We start from the raw sequence: 14,160 nt of genomic DNA, 5'->3' as shown, positions 1-14,160 counted from the left end.
TCTCTTCATACCCAAGTTCTTAAAGCATAGGTTCTACACCTTCACTTCCTTTCATTCTCCCTTTATTACAGTCTGACATCCACATTCCCTGTCCTCTAAAATGTTCTGGCATTGGTCCCCAGTAGTCTCTTGGGAGCTCTCCTTGAAAGGCACTTTTCAAGGCTTATAATAATAATAGCTAACATTTACTGAGGACTTACTATGTGCTGGGCATGTCATATTGACTTATTTATCCTTCCCACCAACCCTGGGATGTAGGCATAATTGTCATTACTGATTCATAGATGAGGAAACTGAGAGAGTAATCAGTTTTGCCCAAGTTTGCCTAGCAAGTGATGGGGCGAGATTTTGAACATGGATTTTAACTCCTGAGCCCGAATTACTAACCTCTGAATGCACTGTGGCATTTGACATTATCAACTCCTTTTATTCTGGAAATGTCTCCCGTTTCCATGACATGGCATTCTCCTGACTTCCCTCCTACCCCTCTGCCCACTCCTTCTCAGGTGACTTCATAGGCTTTTCTTCCTTTCTTTGCAGTCCCCTTTTTAAATGTCAGTGAATCCCTCCCCAGCTCTCTTTCTTCTTTCCCCTGGGCTGTTTCATTCACCCTTATGGATTCAGCTGCCGCCCATGACTCCCACGTGTCTGCCTCCAACCCAGATTTCTCCAGTGAACTCCAGAACTGAACATCCAACCACCTGCTCAGCAGTTCTCTGCCAGACTTAAGATGCTCAACCCTGACCTATCACCTCTTCCCCAAACCTGCTTCTCTGGGATTCTGTGGCTCAGTGAACAACAGCACCATCCCCCAGGTCCTCAGCCAGCAGCCTCCCAGTCATCTGTGACTCCTCCCAGCGCGCCCCCCACCACCCCCTCACCCCCTACATCTAATCAGGCTCACTGATGCTCCTTAACACCTCATTTCCATCTCCTCGTCCCCCTCATTGTCATGGTCTTAATTTAGGCTCATCATCTCTTGCCTGGCTAACAGCATAAGCCTTTTAATTGGTCTCCCTCCTGCCACTCGATCCCCTGCCCTTCTCCCAGCGCTACACAGTGCATCCCCCCTTTGGACTGTCAGAGTGCTCTTTCTGAACCAAATTTGATGGCACTTCCCTGCTTAGAGCCCTCTGTGACTCCTCAGAGAGGGAAGGAGGGAGAGTTGGAGGATTTAGGATGTCAGCAGGTTAAGAGAAGGAAGGAGCAGGAGGGGTGAAGGGTGAGGGCAGGTGATACTTCACTGCGGGGGGTGGGTCAACACAGGTCACTTTGGCCTCCGATCTTCAACCTCTTGGCACTTGGCATATCACCTCCAAGACTCCATAGGTGGCCCTCAATTAAGTAGTAAAAGGTCCATGGAGGATGATGAGGCATCTCCTGTAAGGGAGGGGACAGCCTGAAACCTTACTTCCAGCTCCGCTTCTGCATGCCCCTGAGCATGGCCTGCTCCAGCTAGCAGAGCGCCCCGGCAGTGGGGATAGAGGGTTCTGGCTTCTAGATTTCATAGGGACGTGTCTGAGAGACAGAAGCCCCTGTCCCTGCAGGTGCCGCAAGATGACTGGGGGGGTTACCCCACTGGGGGCAAGGATGGGGAGATCCCCTGCCGCAGGATGCGGAGCGGCAGCTACATCAAAGCCATGGGGGATGAGGAGAGTGGAGACTCAGAAGGCAGCCCCAAGACGTCCCCCAAAGCAGTCGCCCGGCGCTTCACCTCCCGCCGCTCCTCCAGCGTGGACCAGGCCCGGATCAAGTAAGGACCGGGAGGGCTGGGGGCGGAGAGTGGGAAGCTGATGCTGGGTCCCTGCAGGAGGTGTGCACCAGAGGGGTTCCCTGCCTAGGATTCAAATGGGGGAGTCTCGCTTTGCCCCACAGAAAGAGGGGGTCCCTGGTGAGATAGTGCCTCTCTGAGTGCCTCTTTAGGAGAGTCTCTTCGCCCAGGAGTCTCCTGGGAGGATGCCTGTCTGGGGGTTTCTGAGGTATAGAACCTGCTCAGAGGCCCCAGTGCTATTATTCCCCCTTCTAGCAGACCCCCGTTCTGAATCTGGAATTTTGACCTTTCCCAGCTGCTGTGTCCCACCCCGGATCCATCCCCGGAGCTCCATCCCTGGCTACAGCCGTTCCCTCACCACCGGACAGGTAGGGATGGTCCAGCACACCTGAAGGAAAGGGTGGGAAGGAAGGGGGGTGGGGTCAGTCCCATACTCAGCGTATGCCTGCAAATCAGAGGTCTGCCCATGGAGAGAGCCCAGGTCTGGTTCTGGGGGAGCTGGGAGGCCTTGGGACTCCTGGATCTGACTCAGCCTGGGGGTCTCAGTCACATCCTTCAAAACCACCGAGGGGCCTCTGATGAGTTTGCAGGGGCAACATCAGTTTTCTGAGGTTTTCCAGTCCTGTCATGGCCTGATTACTCCCAGTTCGCCCCATGCAAAAGGCAGGCTTGATTGTGCAGATGGTACAGGGATAGGCAGAGCTGCGGTCTGAGAGATGGCCTGTGCTTGAGTTCTCTCCCCGCCACTCCAACCATTGGAAGACACGGCAAAGCCTCTGTTTTCTCACCTTTAAAATGACAGTAGTAGTGATATTTATCTCAGGGGCTTTGTGAGAGTTCCGTGAGAAAATGTATGCAAACACAAGGTACCTGGCTCCAAAGTGGTACTTTATAAATGTGAGTTCCATCCCTAAGTGTAGACTTTCCCCTTAGCTAAGCAGAGGCGGTGCAGTTTAGTAATTACATGTATGGCATGAATTGGAATTCTAGCTCAGCTCCTTACCAGCCGAGTGACCTGGGGCAAGTTACTTGACTTTTTTGAGCCCCACTTTCTCTATTTAAAAATAGGCATCGTAATAGTGCTCGTGGCACATAGCCAGCACTCAGTAAAGGTTAGCTATTTTTACTGTTTGCCAGGGAAAAAAGAGCAATGCAAAAAAGCAGTGCAGAAGAATGTCCACATTGGCTCCTATTGTTTGCTGCTGAGGTCTTTGTTACATTTCCTGAATCAGGGAATCTGATTGGCACAGCTGTTGTTTCTCATCAGACTAGCTTATGTTGCTCAACCCACTAGTTCAATGCTCAGTCCTCATTTTACTTGACCCATCAGCAGCATCTAACACAGATGAGGACTTTCGCCTTCCTGAAACACCTCAGTCAGTTGGCTTTGAGGACACCATACCTTTTAGGTTCTCCTAGATTCTCTCTGGCTGCTGACGCTTGGTCTTGCCACCAGTGCCTCTCCAACTCGCCAGGATCTGAACACTGGATTTTTTTCAGGGCTTGGTTTCTGGACTTCTCTCTACACTCACTCCTTAAGTGAGCTCATTTAGGCTCATGGCTTTGAATATTACTTTATTTTATTAAAATTTTTAAAAGTGTTTATTTGTTTTTGAAAGAGAGAGAGAGAGAGCAGGGGAGGGGCAGAGAGAGAGGGAGACACAGAATCCAAAGCAGGCTCCAGGCTCTGAGCTGTCAGCACAGAGCCTGATGCGGTGCTTAAACCCACAAACCGTGAGATCCTGACCTGAGCCAAAGTCAGATTCTTAACCAACTGAGCCACCCAGGCACCCTGGCTCTGAATATTATTGAGGGCCTGGTGACTTCCAAATGTGTATCTCCAGCCCCAATCCTCTCATAATTGCTGGGCATGTGTGTCTAACTGTGTACTGAAATCTCACTTGGATGTTTAGTAGACATTTCAAATTTAAGATATCCACAACGAAACTGCTAGTACCCTTACCCCATTCCCCCTACCTCCCCAAACGTACTCCTCCGTCCACTGTTGTCTCTGTTTCAGGTAATGACAACTTTATCCTTTTAGGAGTTCTGATCTAAAAGCCTGAAGTCAGTCTTGACTCCTTTCTCTGTCTCACGTGCCCCATCCAAGCTTTCGGCAAACCGTGTTGGTCCCATCTTCAAGTATATCCAGGACCAAAGCACTTCTCACCTCCGATGCCACCACTCCAGCCTAAGTCACCATGGCCTTTGTCTGGGCTTTGACACTGCCTCCTGAATGGTCTCCTGCACGTGCCCCTGCCCCACTTCATTCTCTCTCAGTACATCCCAGAGTGATCATTTCAAAATAGAATTACGTTCACTCAAAACCCTCACCTTACTCAGAGAACTTACAAGGCCCTGCACAATCTGTCCCTTGCTACCTGCGAATCCCGCTCCTAATGCTTCTCCGCCTGTCACCCACTGCAGCCACAGTGGTCCTCTTGCTACCCTTCTGACACCACAGGTGTGCTCCAGCTTTTTGTCTCCTTATGTTTTAGGTAGGTCTTTTGTAAATAGTTTAAGGAATTTAGTTTATATCTATACTGACAATGGCTCGAGGGTTTGGTACATTTACATTTATTGTGGTTACTGATACACCTGTATCAATACAACAGCATTACTGCTGTTTCATTGTGTGCCTTCTATTTCTCCTGCCTTTTGAGTGATGCTTTTCTACTCCTTTCCTACCTTCTTTTGGATTAGTTTTCTTCTTCATTTTTCTTACTACCAAATCCCACACTGGTTTGGCAGTTCTATTTTCTATTTTCATTCTTTGTGGTCACTCTTATAATCTTCATGTGCATATTTGACTTAGCAAGGTCTAAATTCGACAATTTCTTCTTTCCTTAGGATACTTTAGTTTTGATGACCTCTTCCCTTCTTATTGTACATGTTGCCTGGTATTTTGTTCCATGTTCTTTTTACCTCTCCAAATTAGTCTTTATTATTGTCACATTAAAATTTTTTTTTAACATTTTATTTATTTTTGAGAGAGAGAGAGAGAGATTGAACGGAGGAGGGGCAGAGAGAGAGGGAGACAAAGAATCTGAAGCAGGCTCCAGGCTCGGAGCTGTCAGCACAGAGCCCGACGCAGGGCTTGAACTCTTGAACTGTGAAATCATGACCTGAGCTGAAGTTGGAGGCTTAACCGACTGAGCCACCCAGGTGCCCAAATTTTATGCTGTTAGTACTTGATTATATAGACTCATATCTTTAACCCCTCCCCCCATAACTTCTTACGTTTCATTCCTTCCTTTTAAATATTCTTTAGTTACAATAAATTACGTTTAAAAAAATAAAAAATAAATCTTCTTTAGTAATTTTTTCAGTGAATGTCTGTTAGTATAAAACTCTGCCTTAAACAAAAGATGTAGTCTGCCCTCGTTATTTAACATAAATTAGCTTATTATGGAATCTTAGGTCAACATTTATTTTCTCTCAGTGTTTTGAATGTATTCTTTTGTCATCTGTCTCTTCTTGTTGCTGTTGGGAAGTCTGCAATCAATCTAATTGTCTTTGTGCATAGTTTTTCATTTCTTTCTGATTGCTGTTGAGATCTTCTCTTTGATTTTGGTGTTCTGCAGTTTCATTGTGGTATGTGTGTGTGCTCCCTGAATCTGAAGATTAATGTCACTCATCAAATCTGGAAAATTCTCTCATGGTTACTGTTTGTTGGTACATCTTTTTTCATCCTTTTACTTTCAACCTACTTGTGCTTCAAAAAAAAAAAAATCCAATCTAACAATTACCACCTTTCGAATGAGGCTTTCTTGTTCATTCACATTTAATGTGATTATTGATATGGTTGGATTGTGTCATATGTCATTTTTGCTCCTCTGTTCTTTCTTTACTGTCTTCTCTTGTATTAAATGAATGTTTTAGTGAACCATTTTAATTTCTTTGTTATTAACTCCCTTTTACTATATTATTTGAGTTATTAGAGTTGCTTAAGGAATTACAAAGTGTATCATAACTGATTAAAATCTAATTAATTCTGGTAAAAAAAATTAATTCTGGTAATTCTGCTCCAATGTGTCTCTTTTTTCTCTCCTCTCTTTGTGCTGTTATTGTCATGTACCTTTCCTATGCATATGCTATAAACTAACAGTTATTATAAAGGAATGTTGGTATTATAAATAATAGCTTTGTGAAATTTTGCACCTTTTAAAGAAGTTAGGAGAAAAAATGAGAAAAACATATCTATAGAGTTTTTTATATTTGCCATTTCTGGTCCCCTTCATCTCTTCCTGTGGATTTGAGTTACCATGAGGTATCACTTCCCTTTAGCCTGAACAACTTCCATTGTTTCTTGTAAGATAGGTCTGCAACAAATTCTTCAGTCTATATGTATTTTTACATCTTTAATTTTACTCCATTTTTGAAGAATAATTTTGCTGAATATAGAATTCCTGGCTGACAGTTTTTATTTTATTTTATTTTTTAAATATTTTTTAACATTTATTTATTATTGAGGGACAGAGCATGAGCATGGGAGGGGCAGAGAGAGGGGGAGACACAGAATCTGAAACAGGCTCCAGGCTCCGAGCTGTTAGCACAGAGCCCGACGCGGAGCTTGAACTCACGAACCGTGAGATCATGACCTGAGCCGAAGTCGGACGCCTAACCGACTGAGCCACCCAGGGGCCCCAGTGGCTGACAGTTTTTAATTTCAACATTTTGAATATACCATTCCACTGCCTTTAGCGCTCATTGTTTCTGATGAAAAGCCCGTTGTTAATCATATTGTTGTTTTCTTGTATGTGATGAATTGTTTTTCCCTTGTGCTATTAAGATTTTCTCTTGGTTTTTGGCTTTCAACATTTTGACTGTAATGTATCTGGCTATGGATCCCTTTGTGTTTAACCTACTTTGAATTTACTGAGCTTCTTTAATCTGTGGAATAATATTTTTTTTCATAACATTTGGAAAGTTTTGAGCTGTTATTTCTTTGTTCCTTTTTCTTCCCCTTTCTCTCTTCTTCTTTTGGAATTCCCATTACATGTATACTGCTTTACTTGTTATTGTCCTGTAGGTCTCTGAAGTTCTGTTTATTTTTATTATTTTTTTCTCTCCATTCTTCAGATAGGATAATTTATACTGATTAAGTTTACTGATTATTTCATATGCTGAGCCGTTCTAGTGAGTTTTTCACTTCAGTTATTGTACTTTTCAGCTCCAGAATATCTATTTGGTTCTTTAAAAAAATGTTTTTTTCTATCTTTTTGTTGTGATTTTTTATTCATGAAGTTATTGTGCTTTCTTTTAAATCTTTCAACATGATTTACTTTACTTCTTTTAACATATTTGTAATAGCTGCTTTGTAGTTTTTGTCTGTAAATCAAACATTTGGGAACATTCATATTTTCTTGTTTATTTGCATGTCTCATAATTTTTTTGTTATATTCTGAACATTTTAGATAGCGTATTGTAGCAACTCTGGATTCTTACTTTACCCCTTGATTGTTATTGCTTTGTTTATTATGTGTTTGTTAATCCCTGGACTAAATCTGTGAAATCTGTCTTCCATGCTAAACGTGGCCTCTGATGTATTCACTAAATTTCTTTTCTTTCTTGTTTTTATTTTTAAGCCTGCCTTCCTAGGAGTTGTCCTGTGTCTGTATAGCTTAGTGTTCAGCCAGAGATTGGTCAGAGATTGTGCTCAAAAACCTTAAGCCAGAAAGGCTTCTCTCTGCTTATGGTTGTGTGTGTGGACTTGGGAGTACAAACTTCAGGCTCTTTTTAAGCCTACCCTGAATTTTACTTTTTGCCAGTCTCTCTTGTGTTATCTCCTCACATGTGCACAAGTCCCATTGGCCAGAGGTGTGGGCAGCTCAAGACGTCTCTGGTCTCTGCTGTGTATGCACTCACCCCTACTTAACTCAAGATATGTGGAGAGCTCATCAAACCTTCTCTAGCTGTTTCATCCCCTGAAACTTCTCTGTTAAATCTCTGCCTCATCTCTTAGTCCATTGCTTGTCCCAAACAGCATTGAAATCTCAGCTTAGCAGTGCTGCTGGCTATTCCTGCTCTATTCCCCACCCCCCCCATTCTTGATACTATACCTGACAATGTTCCAAATTAAGTGAGCCCAAATTAAGTGTCAGTGGCAATGAAGCAGCTGGTTTTCACAGCCTGCCTCACCCTGATTGAACTATTGCAACTGATAGAGCTGGGAACTTGAGTAATGGGAGCAGCCCCAGGCAAGGCCACCACGGACTCATGCTCTTCAGTAATTTTCATGTATATGTTTCTTTCTTGTATACCTTTGACTGATTTTCAGAGTGAGGAAATAGTTATTTTTGACAGTTTTGTCCAGCTTGTCACTCTGTCATGCTTGAAGTTAGAAGTGTGGAAAATTCTCCATCAGTATAATTATCTCCAAATATTGCCTCTTCTACATTCTCTCTATTCCCTCATCTGGAGCTCCTATTATTTGTTTTGTTTTAAGATTAAAAAAATGTTTATTTATTTTATTTTATTTTTTTGAGAGAGAGGCACAGCTCAAGTGGGGAAGGGGCAGAGAGAGAGGGAGACATAGAATCCAAAACAGGCTCCTGGCTCTGAGCTGTCAGCACAGAGCCTGACATGGGGCTTGAATCCACGAACTGCAAGATCCTATTCTTTCCTCCATGCATCTTAACCTCTCGTTCATATTTTCCATCTCTTTGCCTCTTTATGCTGCCTAAGTTCCTTAGATGTATCTTCTGATTCACTAATTTTCTTTTCAGTTGTGTCTCATCTACGATTTAACTCATTAATTATGTTTTTATTTGACTGACTTTTTCAGTTCTGGAAAGCTGGTTTGGTTTCTTTTAAATATTTCTAGTCTTCTTTTCAAAGTTTATGTTCTCTTCTTATATTTTCAGTTTTATCTTTTAAGTTTTAGAAGTTTTAAACATAGTTTAAAAGCTAATCTGTTTTAGCTAAGGTAACACGAGCTGCTGTAACAGATGAAGCTTGAATTCTCAATGGCTTAGCTCAATAAAAGCTTAGTTGTTTATGTCACAGTTTGTTTTAGTTATCTATTGCTGTGTGACGTATTATCCTCAAACATAGAGTCTTAAATCAACAAATATTTATTATCTCACCATTTCTGTGGGTCAGGAATCTCAGTGCAGCTTAGCTGGGTACCCTCTGGATCAGGTGACTCACATGGCTTCACTAAGATGTTGGTCAGGGCTGTAGTCATGTCACGGCTTGACTGGAGGAATATCTACTTCCTTACTCACTCATATGGCTGTTGCCATGTGATGCTCACTGGCTATTGGCCAGAGTCATCAGTTTCTTGACATGTTGGACTCACCATAGGGCTACTCAGAACATAACAGCTTGCTTCTCCCAGAGCAAAGACACTGAGAGAGAGTGCCCGAGATGGAAGCCACAGTCTCTTTGTAATCTAATCTCAGAAGTGACATTCCATTGTATCTGCCATGTTCTATGTATTACAATAAGTATAGGCCATACTCAAGAGGAGGGAACTATACAAGGGTGTTAATGCTAGGAGGTGGACATCATTAGGGGCTGTGTCGTGGGTAGTGTACCACATGGTCTGGTATGAACTCATCTTCAGTGGAACTTTATCTGTGACAATCCTGAACAGCCTGGGTTAGAAATTTGTTCCTCAGAAAATACTTTGCAATCACTTCTGTTAGACTATTCTTGGTCTGGGACCATTTTATGTTAATTTTTAATTTGCAGGGAGGTGTCTGGGTCACCCAGGCCTATGCAGACAGAATCCTGTATCTATGTGAAGACCAGCTTGTGGCTACAAAAATCTTAGAACATTGGCCTACTTCTCCCTCCCTCCAGTGCCTAGATTACAGACTAGCTTCCTATTATCATCCTGTGCTGATAATTAATTTTTTTTTAGTCTACTTTTCATGAAAGGTTTCCCCTTTCCTACCTTTATGGAGGTTCTCATTTCCAATGCTGTGTTTCATGTGGGCCCAGCGCCTTACTCCTACACCCAAGTGAGTGTTAATACCTAAACCCGTTAGTCCCTGAGACCAGCAACCTGCACCCCCACCTTCCACCGCCCCTGGGCTGTTTGCAGCCCTGACTCACACAGTTAATATTCTGATTTTCTAGTCTCCTCTTTGCTTTTGTCCCCTGGGGACACATCGTGCTTTCTTGTGAGCTCAGCTATGCATATAAAACATTTCTTATATTTTATCCAGTGTTTTAGAGTGTTTTGAAATGGGAGTGTTTTCCAAGGTTAGCTAAACTAAATGACACAGGTAAACTATGGAGGATGTTGCGTAGCCCCCAGATGAACCTGCCAACTCCAGCACGGACAATTTCAGTTAGACCCAAGCAAAGCGTTTTCTGCTAAATATCCCACACCCTGGGAAATATTTACCGATTCTGAGTCTGATTTGGAAAAAGGCTAAGGTTCCTATTTTCTAAGAGGATTCTTTGACTTTGACTCTACTGAAAGTGGGGGCTGGGGGAAACAGGGTGGAAGACAGTGCAGGGATAATAGGAGAATTCACAGCACAATGTTACAATTTTATAATTCTAATACAGTAAAGATCAACACCGGTGCAATATTCCTCTGGGAGTCTATACAATTCTGTGTTTCCCTTAGGTCCTGGTCCCTTGTGGGAACACTTCAGAAGCTCCTCTTGGCCAGTAGAGATAGAAAGTGTGTCCCCAGGGAGTTTCTCATCTTCCCTCTGTCTGCCTTGGATAGAATTGGTCATAGGAATAGCATATGGTTGGGATTTCAAGAGCTTCAGAGACTCTGGGAAGGAGAGGCCTCTGAAAGGTACTGTCATTGTGATTTAAGACCCTCTGCTATATGCCAGATATTATGTCTAGAACTTTACACACAGAAGAGGCTTGGAGATACAGAGATGAGCTGCAAAATGAGATTCCTTCCATCTGTGGTATCCAGAATGCTCTCTACTGGAGTTAGATCAACTCTCCTATGCCCCAGAAGGGACTCTCTGAGCTGGATTGGTTCTAGTTGGGGAGTATCTTGAGCCTGGCCTAGAAATAGCAGGAGTTAGATCAGTTTCTGAGCTTTAGGAAATAAAACTGGTCCTTGGTACCCCAGAGGTCCAGAGATAGGAAACTTGCAGAAGTCATGATGAAAACCACAGGTGCCACAGAAGTGTGGCCTGTGCCAAACATGGCAGAACTTAACTTCTACAGGATCTTGGATTGATTTTTCCATGACCTGTGATTTCTGTACACTTGTAATGAAATTACTTTATTTTATTTTATTATTATTATTTTTAATGAAGTTACTTTAGAACAAGCCACAGAAAGAAGTCCAGACACTCCTTTTTGATTACTGGGCCCACACTGGAACCACTGAATCCAAATTTTCACAAAATTTTGTCCCTGAGCTTTGAAGCAGCCAAAGCAAAGAGAGGCATATGGTTAGAGAGCCTTGGGTTCAGATCCTTGGAGTGGAGCTTGAGTTAAGGTAGGTTTAACAAGGTCCTCAGGAGATTCTGATGCTCAGTCAGCCTGGGAAAAGAGCCAGGAAACCTGGCATTTAACTTTGGTAAATCACTTACAAGCTGGGCATCTTTGGACAGTTCATCGGCTCTCTCTGAGCCTTAGTTTGGGCAAATTAAGATCAGTAGAATTGGATGGAAATTTCTGCTCAATTTGAGGTAGAATTTAGTGATGTCATGTTATGCTTTGGAGGTGGAGTTATGGAAATGTCAAGTTGCATTTTACACGTGAGCCAAGCCACTACTTTATCTGTTGATTGCACATAAATATGATGTCATGAATCTCCTGGGAGATGTCACAAGATGCAGCCATGGGACACTTGGTGTCATATTTACCATGTGGATGCTACCGAGGACCTTATCCATGACTTCCTCCAATGGTCTCTACGTAATCACTCATGGGGGGATTTCTCTTGGGCTCAATAACAGGGAATAGTTGTGGTTCTCAAGAGCAGTGGCTTGTTTCCAGGTAGGTCCTGAGACCTTCACATGTCATCCACTGAAGGCTTAGGATGTACCAGTACCTGCACCAAATGCCCCACATGTTTTTCTTTGAGTCCCCTAAGTATCCCCATGAAGATGGTACCATTATCATTCTCATTGGGCAGGTGATCAAACTGAGGCCCCAAAGCTTTAAGTAGTTAGTGCTAGGAAGGTGCAGAGCCAACATCTGAGTCCAGGCGGGTCTGGCTCTGTAGCCTGTGCTGCAGGCAACCTGCAAGCTACACTCCTTGATGCTTTGGCTGCTCTGAAGCTCAGGGTCAAACTTGTACTCATCCTGTGCTCTGGGTGTAGAACTTATCCCTGGACCACCTACCTTTATTTTTCCTTTGTGCCAGTTTTCTCATATAATACAAACGATGCTGCAATCTCTGCGGTACATTTAGTCTTAGTGCAGTGCTAGGGGACACGGTTCCATGAACAGAATTTTCGTTTTGCTTTTTTTCTTAGTTGCTTTAATTTTTTTTAAACCACCATGGATTCTGTACCACAAAATATCAAAACAAAAACTTTTGCTCCATCACTTACCCATTAATTTCTGCCCTGCCCCATGGTATATATATCTCTATAGGGTGCAATCAGTTTTGTAATGTAATGGATCATAAATAATAAAATAAAAGGCGCGCACTGCCTTCCCTGCAGTTCCCCACCTCCATACTGGGCAGGAGGGTGGATGTCCCTGGTCCTCTCCCTCTGGGTCAGGTGAGAGAAATGTGAGGGGCTGGCTGTAGGTGGAGAGAAAGATGACGCGGTCCCAGGTGTCCAGGAGAGGCATAGATGGGATGGAAGGAGAAGTATGTAGGGTAAAGAACAGACCCCAAGACAGTGGAGGCAGGCCTGAAGAGCCGCACAGGGCATAGGATCCTCAATCCTTCTTTGCACAGAGTGAGGGTTTCTTTTCGTCCCAGCATCACACAGAGGCAGTCTCTGCAGATCCAGATATATTCCTAAGGCAATGCGCCTCAGAGACACCCGCTTTCATCCCAGCACCCCTGTAACTATCGTCCCTACCCCCTGCCCCCAGCTCAGTGAGGAGCTGAACCAGCAGCTGGAGGCCGTGTGCGGGTCTGTGTTTGGGGAACTCGAGTCCCAGGCAGTGGACGCCCTGGACCTGCCCGGCTGTTTCCGCATGCGGAGCCACAGCTACCTCCGGGCCATCCAGGCCGGCTGCTCTCAAGACGACGACTGCCTGCCCCTCCTTGCTGCCCCTGCCTCTGTCTCAGGGAGGCCCGGCTCCTGTGAGTGTGCCCTCTCTGCCCCCCCGCCCGGCCCTAGGTTGGAGAGTGCCCTGGGCTCTGGCGCTGGCCCCAGTCACAGCTGTGCTGTGTGATCTTGGGCAGCTGGCTTGCCTCTCTGGGCCGCATGATGGGGAGAACAAGCCTCGGCTCTGTACATAGCAGCGCTTGGAGGACGCGTGCCTGCTGCCTCCTCGGGCACCGCGTGGGTGTGGGGCGGTGGGTCACAAGACACCCGATGGGACGCGAGTTTCTCACCCGCTGCGTTTCTGCGTTCCGGCCACAGCCTTCAACTTCAGAAAGGCCCCGTCCCCCATCCCGCCGGGAAGCCAGGCCCCGCCCCGCATCTCCATCACGGCCCAGAGCAGCACCGACTCCGCCCACGAGAGCTTCACGGCCGCCGAGGGCCCCGCCCGGCGCTGCAGCTCCGCGGACGGGCTGGACGGCCCGGCCATGGGCGCGCGCACCCTGGAGTTGGCTCCGGTGCCACCCCGGGCCAGCCCCAAGCCCCCTACACTCATCATCAAGACCATTCCTGGCAGGGAGGAGCTGCGGAGCCTGGCGCGGCAGCGGAAGTGGCGGCCGTCCATTGGGGTGCAGGTACGGCAGGACGAGGCGCCGAAGCAAGCTCAGGCCCTGGCCGGTGGGGATGGGTTGACCTTTTCCTTGGTCTGCTCTGCGCCTGGTCATCGACAGGGCCCTTACAACCAGTCCCGGCCCACTCCCTTGTCACTTGTCGTGGAGCCATCGCCTCTACTGGTTGCCAGTACGATGCCTCTGACCTCCTGGGTCTCTTTTCTTGTTGGGTCAGATTGTCTTTGCAGAATCTGCCCACTGGCTTGGGGCTCAGCCTCTGCTCACCCCTCTGCCTGCGGAGAGCTTGTGTCCCTTGTCTAGCCCCGGCCACTGACTCCCGCTACCCTGCCGCCAGGTGGAGACTATCTCGGATTCGGACACGGAGAACAGGAGTCGAAGAGAGTTCCACTCCATTGGTGTTCAGGTGGAAGAGGACAAGAGGTAGGTCTGGGTGGGGCTATCTCAGGCTTCCTTGGGGGAGAAGAGGAGAGGAGGCTGCACAGTGCCCTAATTGGTGCGGTCTGACTGCACACCCTCTCTTTCTGGACTGCGACTAGAGCCCTCCTAATGGGGAGGAGTCTGGGCAGCCACAGAGGTTACCCTTGGAGAT

General features: G+C 45.6%; 1 protein-coding gene across 2 annotated transcripts in view; it reads left to right on the top strand.

Annotated features, from left to right (window-relative positions):
- Positions 1-14,160, top strand: part of DLGAP3 (DLG associated protein 3) — a 62,468-nt gene that overhangs the window by 26,613 nt on the left and 21,695 nt on the right. For both annotated transcript variants that reach the window (XM_042997231.1, XM_042997230.1), the window contains 5 exons: positions 1,548-1,753; positions 2,067-2,139; positions 12,764-12,977; positions 13,261-13,574; positions 13,906-13,991. In XM_042997231.1, coding sequence (XP_042853165.1) covers positions 1,548-1,753; positions 2,067-2,139; positions 12,764-12,977; positions 13,261-13,574; positions 13,906-13,991 — 893 coding nt within the window. The remainder of the gene's footprint in view (positions 1-1,547; positions 1,754-2,066; positions 2,140-12,763; positions 12,978-13,260; positions 13,575-13,905; positions 13,992-14,160) is intronic.

The sequence above is a fragment of the Panthera tigris genome, chromosome C1 (assembly GCF_018350195.1).
Source record: "Panthera tigris isolate Pti1 chromosome C1, P.tigris_Pti1_mat1.1, whole genome shotgun sequence".
NCBI lineage: Eukaryota > Metazoa > Chordata > Mammalia > Carnivora > Felidae > Panthera > Panthera tigris.
This window is presented reverse-complemented; position numbering and strand designations above follow the sequence as displayed.